General features: G+C 38.9%; 1 protein-coding gene across 1 annotated transcript in view; it reads right to left on the bottom strand.

Moving 5' to 3' along the window:
- The window catches only part of ADAMTSL1 (ADAMTS-like 1), a 177,763-nt gene that overhangs the window by 11,681 nt on the left and 152,231 nt on the right, over window positions 1-13,851 (bottom strand). The window contains exons 23-24 of the mRNA XM_010564475.1: window positions 12,600-12,779; window positions 10,636-10,770 (exon numbers count right to left, since the gene is read on the bottom strand). Coding sequence (XP_010562777.1) covers window positions 10,636-10,770; window positions 12,600-12,779 — 315 coding nt within the window. The remainder of the gene's footprint in view (window positions 1-10,635; window positions 10,771-12,599; window positions 12,780-13,851) is intronic.

Genomic DNA, 13,851 nt, shown 5'->3' on the forward strand with positions numbered 1-13,851 from the left:
AAAAACCCATAACATGTATACATGAACATTCACACTAGCACTGTTCAAAAAGAATGGGGTAAAAAAAGGAAGAGTACAAATTTAAAATACTAAAAGATGGAAGACTGTTCTAAGATTAAGGAATAATTCTATCAGCTGATATTTCTGCATTTTCATCTCCATGTTATTTGATTATTATTTATTATTCACTGAAACAAATAAGGATGTTGAATATAATGCCTTTGTAGCTGCATTACACAGTGAAGAGACACTGGAATGTGACATTTTTGTTACTGTTCTTCCTTTCATTCTTGCCCGTCCACTTGAGGAGTCCCTCAACCAACATATACTGAGCAAGTACTGTTACTACAAGAGAGGTAAGATGATTTATAGTTGCTGCAATCAAGATTTTATTTAAATATACATTTTTTCCTTAAGAACTTATCTACACCTTACTGAGGTGCCTATCACTGCAAGAATAAAAATACCATTTTCATTAATCTGCCCAGGAAGGCTGAACAGTTTGATTTCCAACCATCATTAAGACCAAAGCCTTGAGACTTGAGGAGCACATTACTTGGTTTAGGGACCCTTGCTACCCTTCTTTTGACCTTGGTCACACCCCTAAACTAACACTAGGGATTGGGCTGCTGTAGTCTTTACTCATCTGCCTTTAGCCACTAACCATATCTCCAATTATATTATTCCTATGGCAGAAGATGCTGCCTTGCCCACAAAATTTGAAGCTTTCTTGCTCATACAAAGCAGAACTCATACAAGATGGAAAAAGCCAGTGGTGAACCGTGGCACATCCCAGCCATTTTTCATGCTGAGAGGTAGATCCAGGCACAGGGAAGACCCCATCTGCCGTGCCGGAGGATAAATATTGGGCCTCTCACTCATTGGTGCAGTGGCTACATGGGGTCTTTCTGTGTCCCCTGTTGCTGGCAAGCCCTGCCTGCATCCACAGTGGGGAAGGGTGTGGGCTGGATAAAGCTGCCCTTTGGGGCTGGTTCACTCTGTGAGAAATAGGTATTACAGACAGCAAGGGCTCCCTGGCAGAAGGTGAGTGACGTACACAGTAGGCTCTGCAGTTGTAGTGCCGATGTTTCACTGGCAAAGAACTAGTTAATGCAGCTAAGTATTAAAAAAGAAGGAAAAAGGGAAGAAAAAAGCAGAATGAGAGTGTGCACACTGCTCACAGTGGTCTCCCCTTTTCCCTTTCCTCACTTTTATTTATAAGGGTGAAGAGTCTTTGCTATTTGTTTTAATTTTCTTGGCAAGATCTAATGCAGTTTTACCCATGGCAGTTCTCTCCCCAGCGCTCACTTCCTGACCACAAAGGCACAGCTCTCTTTGCTGCTCAGTCCTTTTTCCTATTTCTGTAAGCTCTCTATTTATTCCTGCTGTGCTTCACTTTGCATTATTCCTTTAGTCCTGAAGTACTAATATGTCTTTTCCTACTCTTGAGCTGAAAAACAACTCACTCAATTTCCAAGATACTCATTCTCAAGTAAATGAGTAATGTGAAAGATTTAAGCCTCATAGGTTTAAGGCTGCCTAAGTTAAAACCAATGGAAAACAAAGGAATGTACAGGAAATGGACAAACTTAACAATAAGTGGCTGTATGAGTTTTGCCTACAGTATTCTAATTTCTTATAGTTTGCTTGTCTTTTAAGATAATTGCAGGGGTTTCCACAGGTCAGCACATAGCCATGACAACTGACAAAGACATGCTGTGAGCTCAGTTATACTGTTTGCATTGCAAACAGTCTGCACAGGATAAATGAACAAAGCAGAAAGGTCAGTCTGATGTTAAACACAGAGGAACTGAAATGGACTTCAGTGTGCAAATGGTCCTAGTTTGTGCCTGTTTTTCTTTAAAAATTTTATTATCAGGCAAACAATATAGTCTTCCTAGTACTGACTATTTTACTTGCCTTGTATATTATTTCTTCTTCCAAAATGTATATATAAAATATTAGCTAAAGGAACAGCCAGTAATCAATAATATGGAGGAAAAAACCCGAACTCTATTCCCTAGATACATTCTACCACTGAGTAATTATTACTTTTTTTAACACTTAACAATAAAACTTTACTAACACCTATGAGACTCATATGTAAAGGATGCTCCCCATTTGTGTATGCAGAACAAGCATCAATCACATTTCACAAGTGATATTTCCTATATGTTTCCCATGTGTATGGATGCATAAGCTGTGGGATAATGTTTTGTGCATATTCAGTGAGAACCAGAGTACAATAAAAAAACATGTTCCATTAATATCCCCTTCTCATCTCCCAGCAATAATTTTAATACCATTTAATGCAGATTACCAACACCTATTCTCTATTTCCTCCAATCCCAGTGGACTTTGACTGCTTTATCATTCTAAATCTCAATACCTGTCCCTTTAACACCTGAGAAAGAAAAACTGGCTTTGTTTCCAGACAGCACAGCTATTGCAGAGCTTTAGTGCATCAGAACCTTTGGGAAGGCAAGGAAGGAACATTTTCTGGGGTCTGTTTCTGAGCAGTGAAAGTTCTGGCATGAAAGGGCCCTTCTCCTTCAGTCCTTAACTAGAGAAAGAAAATATTGCCTTCAGCCTCCCTTCCAAAGTCTACTGTGACTCTGAATTCATTCAAAGCCAGGATGAGTCACAGATGGGCAAAAGCTGGAGATACAAACAAAAATCTAATAAAAATTACATCTTCTAGTAGGGAAAGTGTTAGTATTTCAAGGGTTACAAGCGTGTATTTGGAAAGGTAAGACCAATGTTTCACAACAATGCTAATAAATTCTTGAGAGAAAAGAATAAATGCAGAGCGCAGGCCAAATTCAGCTCCTCATTATACCTCTGCAACACTTCCTGTATGACTGTAGCTGCAGAAAGACTTCAGGCTACTGTGCTAACGCTAAGACAACAAAATATGAAGCATGCATCACTCTTTCACTTGCAGACTTGAATGACAGAAAAAAACAAATGCAAAGGCTATTGATTTTAGATTCTTTTTTTTAGCAGCCCGATACCTTAAATCAGCAGAACTGCATGGAAAGCAACGGTGAAAACATCAAACAAATTTTGCAAGTACTAAATACAGTTTGTAGTACAAATAAAAAAAACCAAAACAGCATTGCCTTTAAAAAAGATATCTATTCTTAAAATATAGATTATTTTCATGCATTCATATCTGTCTAACAAATAGCTCTGTAACTTGCTACTGACCTGCTGATTAATCCCAGGCAGTATGTCTAATAGTTATTAAAGATGGAATCTGAATGAAGACTTCAGGTCAAGATGAGGCAGTTACTTTGAAATGTCTTTAAACAAAATAGTTCTGCAGTCCGAGCTCAACAAAGTACTTAGCTTTCCAACTGCAGCCCTGAAACTGCTGTGCCATGGGAGTTAAGCTCAGCTTTTCCATTATCCCAGTAGCTCACCAAGGCACATGGAGGTGCATGCTGTCTTACCTGAGGCCAAGCCATATGCCAGCAATGGAGCTGGAAATAAAACTCTTGTTTTCTTAGTCTCAGGCCAACACTTTCATCTTTGAAAATTATTTCCTATTTAAGACATCAGTCTGGATAGCATAGCCTGGATATAAACTGTAGTATGCAGTTTGGATCCATTGGTATTAATATTCAACTACCTTCTTGAACCTTAAAGTGCAGTTTTACACTGTCACTATTCATCAGTGATCACACTCCTTGCAAACTAGGCAAATGTTTGTGCTGTGTTAGTTCAAAATACTTTGAATCAACAAAAAAAAAGGCTGAATTTGAAAAAAAAGTAAGCATCCCAGTTTGTTAGGGACTGCATGTTTCAGGACATCACAAAGTACAATAAATGTAGCACAGAAAGTCCACAGAAAATTTCAGCTAGACTTAAAACCCAGAAGGCCTATGACCCTGCTTCTGGAAGTCACAGATATGTACCTATCCAAACATAAAATTGGGAGATGAAAGTTGATTGCCAACTACTGTCTGAAATGCCTGGCAAAGGAGGAAAGAAGGGATTTGGCAGCAGAATTATTAACTATATTAAAATGGAAACAAAGCAAGCTAAAAAAAAATAAAATATCTGTGATTCTGCATATATTTTACCGAACTCAGAAACGTGTGGTAGACCACAATACACTGTGTTGAAGTGATAAATATAATGCAGCTATAGGATTTGAAATATGGCAGCATTCCACCCTAATCTCTACATTCAAAGAATTAAAGTATACTTTCAAAACAGAAACAAGATTAAGGATGAAATGAAGAAAAAATGCTTGGAACAAAATGTAGAGAAGCCACAGATCAGCGTGAATAGATACAAGCTTGATGCTGAGCTACTACGTTGTAGTTCACACTGTACTACTGTGTTCACACTACGCAGGTGGGATCAGACTGGCACAGAGAAATACTTAGCCAATTTTCTGTCATACCTGATTTTCTCCTTAAGCGACTGAAATGAGAAATGCATGTTAAGCCTAACTGACTTAAATTTAATTCAGTCCTGTATCTAACATAAGGAAGAAAATGTCACAGCATGTATTCAACTTTTAAAAATGCTATCAAACCAAATGAAGATAGGTAAGATCATGTCTGAAAGTCATATGTATGTAAAACCTGTTTTGCTGAAGTGGCAAAACTAAGAGACAAGTCTTTATAGTTTGTCTTATGGGGAAAGATTTTTCAATATAGTACGAAGTGGAAATTTAAACAGACACTTAACTTGTTTTTGTTATGCAAATTAATTCTCAGTGCTTTCATATACTGAATGAAATAAAACTTAGAAAAGGGAATGTGATCCTGAATATCCCCAAAAGAAAGAATTAATGTTAATGTAAGTACAACCTTTATTTTTAATAGTTTAAAGGAGGTCAAATGAACATAAACTTATGCTAGACAAGAAAAGCCATGTATTTAGGAATTCTTGAAATAGGCCAAATCAGCTGATGACAGTAGCATTTTAAAAAAAGAACGTATTCTAAATTACTATTTATGGCTCCAAAGGAGCAGTTGAAACTTATTGTACCAAACATATGACATGGTTTTTAAACAGTTCTCAAAACACCTAAACTGGTTACCCAATGCCACACAGGTTGTTGTTATTAGATATCATTTACATAGCATTGTAAATGTACACCATATTCAGCAAAAATTGAGTTAGGCCCATTCTCTGCCCCACAGAGGCTGTAAAAGAAGTTCCCAAATATATGCCACATGGTTGGGCCAGTAAAAAAGCAAGGAGATTTTCAAGCTGTGGCAGTAATACTGTTTTCTAAAAATGACTCTGACAACAGGAATCCTACACACCGAGAATCTTGTATTAATAAGGACTGGGCCGAAAACAATCACCAATGGCAAATCATGAAACCAAAGCCTACCAGAATGGATACAGTATGCTGAAATGACCTCCTGAGCTAGCTCTGATGGGTTTATTCAGTGCATGACAAAAATGGAAAAGGAATACCCTTCTGCCCCACCATTCCTACAGTTCCAGGTTAACTGTACAAGTACATTTATAGGAGAAAAATAACACTCAAAAGAGGTACGTGGAGCAAGCACTGAACAACAGTACAGCACAAGGAGTTCAACAAAAGGCAGAGCAAGAGCTAGCACATAATGTAATGACCAGCCCAAGCTGTGAAGGTCACGTGCTGCTGTAGAAGCCTTTCTGTATTTCTTAAGCTGATAACATCCTAAAACATCAGAAGCTCAGGAAACTTCCTGTGGCACAAGAAAAATAACAAACGCAGAGAGCAGAGGAGGTGGAGGGCAGATAGGTGCAGGAAAGCCAGTGCTGCTCACTCAAGGGAGGTTGTTACTTCTGTCCTATTAACAATGTGCTTTAGCCTTTTGGGAGAGGTTTTGAGAAACAACACGAAGGGAGAGGGTGCTTCAAAATTTAGAATGTGTAAGTCCTTTAGTCAACAGGTCAGAAATCCCACAGTGTTTGAAAACTCCCTTAACGCTACTCCAGAGCAAAGCTTAAGTTGTGCAAGAGGCTAAAAGATCTTTTATGTGAAGGAGCTGGCCAAATGACAGGTCTCCAGACTGGGATACCTGCAGCAAGCCTGACACCCCTAGTTTTTTACCAGAACTTGCCTTGGTGGAGCCCTGCATCATTCGTATCTATGTTAGAACAGAATCTAGGTCACTGATTCTGGAAAAGCTTAGAGACACAAGTTCAAGGGCTGCAACTCTTACCACAACCCCCAAATTAAACAGATGTTGCCCCAGAGGTCAGTGATACTATTTTATGTGGCAGCATTCTGGACCGCTGCTGTAGATCACTGGTTTTCAGATTAACTAATTCATGGCACCAACCAGCAGGCAGGAAAAAAACCCAAGGGAGCAGATTGCCTAGAGGACCTTGCTCTTTCGACTCTGCTTTCAGAGCCTGGCAGCAGCAGGACTAGTGTCTGATTGTCTGAAAAACAAACACGATCAGTGTGGTCAAAATGTTCAACCAAGCAGAGATATCATCACGTACTGTATACACTGAAATGTACACAGTACACATATGCAAATGAAAAGCCACACATTTCAATGAAATGCTACCGTGTAGTCTGAGGTAGAAGGAAGATACTGCAGCACCGTATGAACTTTATACAGTATTTAGAATGTAATCAGTGTGATAGAGTCTGAAGAATTAATTGCAATGATAATGGCATACTCTTGATATCCATTTTAATTCTCATCTTTATAGAAATATCACTTACCTGGGGATTCTCCTAAATAGTGTGACAAGGCAGAATTTTCACTGAGACAAAAATGGAAGGGAATGGAAAACACAATTAACAGGACAGATTATCCCATGAATGTACCTGGTGCTTTATCCTCATCACAGTGGAAGTATTATTAGTGTAAAATAAAGTTGCTAAAAAAATATTCTTTAGCATTAGAACTACTCAAATGTGATGCCAATTTATTACAGACGGTGAAGAGGAAAACAATGATGTGCAAAATAACTTCTCAGACAGTCATAATTTTACCAGACTCCTACTGCACAACTTCTGCAGCTGTCTTTTTCCTTAGGGGAGCACAGACACTGGTTTAATCATAATTACTCATGAGTATTCTCTTTGCTGACTCTGTGCAGATTGTAAATTATTTTGTATTTTGCATTTCTGCTTCCATTTTAATGCAGCAGTAATTCCCAAAACCTAGGAAAATGTAGAGCCGGCTTATGGTAGAGAGGGGAAGAGCAAAAGGGAGTAAAGGAAAACTTATGTTTCAAGAACATATACTTTTGCTCTTGAGTATATCACCAAACTTTGTAAGAAATTTGTACTGGTAAGATCAGCTGTATTCATCTGGATCTTTTATTGCTTTTTACACTGATTTTGAACAAGTATTAGACCCATGTTTACAGACGTTATGGCTCAAAAGCAAGATACATAGCAAGGAATAGCAGCACTATCTTCTCTGGCTCTGCTGAAAGAGTTTGGCCCTGATCATGGCATCAGTCTATCTGTATGATCTGTTTCTTCTCCTAAAGTACTCAGCGGCACAGCATTTGACTCACTATAATGCACTGCAGAACATTCAAAAAGTTCTAGGTTAATTTTTCTGTTCAGTGCCACATCTAGATAACCCTTAAATCTGCAGGTAGGCAAATACTAGCCACAGACTTGAAGTGGTCCCCTCTGGGGGAAAAAAAAAAAAAAAAAAGACTGAAAACCCTCTTGAAATTTGGGCCTTGGCTCTAATGCAGTTGGCACTCTCAGAATAAGTAATTTATTGATACTCAAAAGGCTGGCCATTGCAAGCAAGGTGGCTATCATAATTATAGTTTTCCATTCTGTTTTCTGGGACTTCTGAGCATCTAAGTGACTCTTACTAGAAAATGAGGGGGATATACTATTGCCAGTAAAAGAAAAATGAGAGGAAATACTAGTTTTGGTAAGGGCAATCATTTGCATCTTTTAAGTGAAAGGTTTTTGTTATTACTTTGTTTTAAAAACAGCTTCATCACTAAATAACATTGGTGTTTGCAGAACAGGAATTTGTAGTCCAGCTCTTCATCTTCTGAAGCAGCAGTGAAATTGGCAGCTAAGCTGCTCTAACTCTGTGGTCATTGGGGATAATGTATAAAAACAGAAAGAAATCTGCTTTCTAGGACTTTGTTTGCAGTGCTGGCAGTCAGTAAAATCATGTTCTGATTTGTGAAGTGAGTAAATTTGATATGGAAGTCTGCAGGGAGACCACAATAAATATGGAGCAGCAGTACTTCCTTTTTTTACAATTGACTGTACTTTTTCTGGTCATGAAAAAGTTCACTTTACAGTTATTTTCAGTATCTCCTACAAATTGGGACTTTTTTTTGCTAAATACACAAAATTGGATAGAGGTAGTGTAGCCTGGAAAAGTGAAAATTCAGAGTCCTAAGCTGTGGGTGACAGCAGATTCCCAGTGAACAAACTGGAGAATACGTAATCCAAGAGATAAAAGGAATGGGAACCAGATTCCAAATAATTTCCTAGGATTTTCCCCACAGGTTCACTCATATCTTCAGATTCCCTAGAATAACCATTATGCTCCAGGATTTGCATTGTGTTCCTGTCATCCAAAGAATAAAAACAGAATAAAGGGCAAGAATTTACATAATGATGGCATCTCGTCTTTTGATCAAAAAAATTGCTGCAATTTTTTTTTGCCAAAATGTGAACATTTCATCAGGATACAGTGAGGCTACGAAGGTATCACAGTAGTCCATGATAAATTTAGCCACTGCACTGGAAGACTGTGAGAAGACTAAATTTGGGAGTAAAAATAGAGTCTTTGATTGTAATCCATACTGATATTAGTGTACAGAGTAAAGTAGATGTAGATTTAAAAAAAAAAATCTAAGAGATGAGTCCTTTTTTTTTGCAGTAATGCTTATCATCACTGTGGATGAAACCAAATTCTTTGGTATGACTACAGACAACGTATTTAAATAACATACATAGAAGCTGAATGCTTTGTGTGTTTGTTTCAGTGATACAACATGATGCAGCACACTGGACTGTAGCTTTCTAATTGATTGGGTAGCCCATTCCATGCTGATTTTTCATTATAAAAAATCTCTCAGGAGGTTTCCTTAGATTTTAATAATAATAGGCCTCAAATCCAGGTCAGTAAAACTCCAGTGAAGTTGAGGGAATTGCCTCAAGAATGAAACTGGCTTGCTGTTTCGCTATTAAAATTCATGGAGTTTCCTTGCCCCTGAAGTGGAATGGCAGGGCACAGGGCAACTAGGCCAAATGAAATTAATTTAGACGTGGTTATATACAGGCAGTGCAGAACACCCTTTGTGGTTCAATTACTGCTTTCAAACAATAAAAAATCCCTACAACTACTAAAGACCTCTTTTTGGAAACCTGAGAGGAAATGGATGAAACAGGAGTGTGACCCAGTCTTACAACAGTGAGTACAATAAAACTATACTCGAAATGATTTATTCAATGCTAATAAATACCTTCAGATATTCCCCCCACCAAGGACTATTGCAGTGAAGTTTTTGTGCAAGCAGAAATGTAATACGGAGCTGCACGCTAAAAGCCATTGCAAATATATGCAGATGTCAGCACTGGGGAAAAGTAAACCATACAAAACTAAAACATAAATAAAAAGCCTCCACTGTGAAAATAAAATCTTAAAATTGCTACTAAACGTAAGCAAAGAATGGTTTGGAAGGTACAGAGACCAGAGCTATAAACACTCAAACCACCTACAGAGTCTTTGCTAAAAGTTTCAGATCCCTACCCCCAAAAAGACAAAAGATTGATCTAAAACTGCAGGACTTGACAAGATTTCATCGTATGCAGTAACAAGGCCATTAGAGAAGCTGTTCACCTATCTGAGCCTGACATTTAGTAGAGGCTTAAGATCAGCATGAGAAATGAAATTTTAAAATAAACATGCCCTGAACTTTAGAAAAGGATGAGATTCTCTTTGCAAACAAATCATGCCCACAGATCTGAAAGGAGTTTACAGCATGTAACAGAACTTGCAGTGTAAAGGGGAGAAAGCTATATGGAAGGCAGAAAAGGATGAAAAGAAAAAAAAAGAATTTCATTGGGGATTATTTACTTATATGGTTTTGTACAGACATTGGTTGTGTGATATAACAGAGAGGAATAAAATGAACAGAATGAAACAGAGAGCTTGCAAGAGAAAAACATGTCTAAAGGGATAGGCAAAACTCTAGAAAAGGCTCTGAAGAACAAAGATATACAATATGAATAGCAGACATATGGAAAGACTAGTACACAAATGCAGGAGAAAAACAGAACCACAAGCGTTTCTTCTTTTAGATCAGCTGGCACACCAGTTTGCCATGTCTTGCTTTGAATGAGATTGCCAGCCCCTCAGAGCAGGTACTGCTTCTTACAGGGTGTTATAAAGTGTGGCACAATGGAGCCCTTATACTGCATGCAGCTTTGGGGCACTACACTAATAAGAGGACCTCCTCTTTTTAAATGAGTTTCTGAGTTCTGAGAACAATTTGGCAGTGATTATGACTGACAATGTGCTGTTGGTTTGATGTCTTTTGTCCCAGTGCTCCATGGCTGGATAACTGGATGCTTAACTGTAATGGATAACTGGATGCATAACTATAATCTAAACCCTAAACTCTTTTTAATCTAAAAAAATCTTAAAGCACTTGACTTACCTATAAGAACAGAACTCCCTGGACTGATGGTCATTTTTGTTCCTGAGGGAGAGGTCAGCACTGAATGAGTGCTGGTCCCAGAACTGGAAAGCACTGCTGTCAATTCTTCTAGGTAAGGAAGAGGTTGTGGAGGCTCTGGTAACAACAGATTGGGAGACTGAAGTGATGAGCAACATTGTAGCAGAAAACATCTCACGGACATCAAAAAACCCACCACCAGTTATTGCTGCATTATTTGCCTTGCTGCATTTTACAAGGGCAGTCAAAGTAACTTTGGGAAACTACTAAAGGTGTGCTTTGCCTCATGTTAGTTAAGGCACTAGAGAAGTTATTAAAATAACATCTGTATCATTATGATCACAAAATGAAAGAAATTATCTCTGAAGACTACCATGGCATTCTGGTTGACCCTCTTCATATGTGACGAAGATACATGATATCAGGAGATATGAAAGACCAAATCTATACAGCATAGAAGCTGAATCAAATGTCCGTGGCAGTCAGTGGAAAACTTTTCAATGTCCGCTACAATCCAGATCAAGCACTGACTAAATATGGTTATAACCCTGCCAAATCCTGTGGTATAGTTAGGCTGAGCTCCAAAGCACTAAGAGTTCAGAGCTCAAGAGGATCAGTCTACACTGAGAACTGCAGGACTTAGTTCTTTACCAACCATAAAGCTATTTTAAAAATCAATTGCCTTGCCTATCATTCCCAATTCTGTTTGTCATGGAAATGATGGGATATTTGATTTAAGTGAATGGTGGCTTCATCCCCTTCCAAATAGATCAGGGCACACACTAAGCAAGTTTTCTATTGCTGATCACATTCAGCACCAGAAGTACGAGTCATCGATGCTTGAACTGTTTCTTTCCATCAAGGAATTAAAAATGTTATTTGCCTAAAAACATAAGCAGCTTGCATAACTCACAGTAATGTTGCATCTTTAAAAACTAAGCCATTTATAAAGATCAGAAAAGGACTTACATGTAGGAGTTTATTTATAGGCTGAAACCCAGCTGATTTTTTTTTCCAGAGTTTTTTAGACTGAGTTTCTAGAGCCAGTCTGGATTCACAGGGAAATCATGTGAACATTCATAAAGGGGTTTTAGTGTTGTCTGTGAAACTGAGAAATCTCACTTTAAAACTTCCTTTGGAAGCTGCAACATCCATGGGACCCATGCTCACTCTAGTCATAAAAGATGAGAGCTGTAATGGATACTTTAATGGTGTTGCACCAATAGCAGGGACTAGGTTTCAAAATTTGACACTTCACTATCAAATGTATAGAAGCACTTACAAAGTCTTGCTGGATCATTCATCTGCCAGGCATGGAGAACTGATAGAAGATGAATTACTAGGAAAGGGAAACCCTTTCCCACACATCCAATTACCACAAGGTAACACTGCCACCCATGCTTCACAGCTGACATTGTCTTTTCAAATCACCCAGCTGGGCTTTCTCTCTGTTGTTTAGAAACCCAAGAAAAAGTAAACTTTGCCCTTCACTGAACTTGAGAAGTGCTTTTTAAATGTGCACTGGGTTTATGCACCTGTTAGGGGTGAAATGGGTCAGTATCACACAGCCATGTACAGAAAGGCTGCTCAGCAGAGGTGGAGCACTTCACAGGGAAAAAGTGGCATCATTCTGATTTCAAGAGAGTCACTTTAAGAAATGGTTAATAAATGCTTTTCTTAACTAGCAAGACTGAAAAAGTGAAACTGAATCTCTCAGGACTGGGAGGTGCAGTCATTGTGCTGAGACATTTTCTCCTTATCCATCTTCCTTTTATCACCACCTTATTTCAGGTAATGCTGTCAAGAGAACAAATGCAGACTGATTCTTTTCTTAGAACACAGCTGACTGTATGTGCTTCCCTCTTTCCACATCCACTAGATCTGCAGGCTAGACATGCCAGCAGCCACATTACTATTGCTGTAAGTGCAAAATACCCTGGACTTACCAAGAACCAATAGCTGGGAGCTTTCAGTTACCTCCCCATGAAGATTGGCTGCCTTGCAGGAGTACAACCCCTGATCTGACAGAGAAACATTTGCAATTAGCAGCAAACCATCATGCAGATGGTGAGCAGAGGACAGCTTGACCTTGTTCTTAAACCAAGTAACTTCTGCTTCAGGAACACCTGAAAAAACATTGACAAAACATAACACAAGAAAGATATAGTGGTTGCTAAATAATGCTATGGTTGCTACAGGCAAAATTGTTAAGATAGAACAATGAGACAGAGCAGAACAGTTAAAACAGAATTGAAGGCTTCCCTTTTAGTGTCCCAGAATTGTATAAGTGAACTCTGAACTCATCACTCTTAAAACTGGATCAGAACAAAGGTTAATCTAGCCTAGTATCCTGTCTCTGGAAGAAGCCATAAGCTGGTGCCTCTCCCAGCCTCCCACTAGTTTCAGCTCAGGAACTTTCTGAGCCAGAATTATTTTTTGTGCTGTCAGGAGCCCTCCATGGACTTCTCTTCTATTAATTCATCCAATCTTCCTTTTTGAAATTATGCAAAAAATTAGCATTGTTAACATCTTCAGAAAAGCAGTTTCACTGGTCTCACCAGGAGTCTTCAGACAACATATTGTTACAGATTCATAACCCACTATAGGAAGAATTGCCTCCTTTTGCGTGCTTGGACCTAAGGTCTAGCTATCTCTGTTGGGTACCCCCTTGTAGGAATGTGTTCTGATGTGTAGCTGGCAATACCTCTGGTTTTCCATTAGGTAGTATTTCCTTGCCATAGAGATTTCTACCTCAACTTAAATGCATACCAGATCAGGTAATTTAGTGTCACTGACTACTAAAAAATTGCTTTATGTGAACTGGTATTGGAAGTCTCAATAGATGGGATAGCCCTATGGAGATGTGTCTGGGAGGAAATGGTACTGTGTGGACCCATGGCTGTAAAGAGTAGCAGATCAGTAATCCTGGTAACTGCCGGAGTGCATGCTGTCCCATTTGCGGTACCCTCTGTATGTGAGAGGCAGTTAATCTCTTTCACATGAACATGCAGTTTCCTTGTGTCTACTGTAGATTAAGGGCATGCATACAGTCAGTTATTCTTAAGTATCTGCTGCCCGCCTAAATCCTTCCCTGCCTTATGTCACAGCAGAATGTTCCCCTGCCCATTGCCAGTACCTTTCTGGTTGTCCCTCCATGTCACCCCCCCCCCCCCCCCCCCCCCCTCCCCCGCCCCCCGC

Source organism: Haliaeetus leucocephalus, unplaced genomic scaffold (assembly GCF_000737465.1).
Source record: "Haliaeetus leucocephalus isolate CR32 unplaced genomic scaffold, Haliaeetus_leucocephalus-4.0 Scaffold180, whole genome shotgun sequence".
Classification (NCBI taxonomy): Eukaryota; Metazoa; Chordata; class Aves; order Accipitriformes; family Accipitridae; genus Haliaeetus; species Haliaeetus leucocephalus.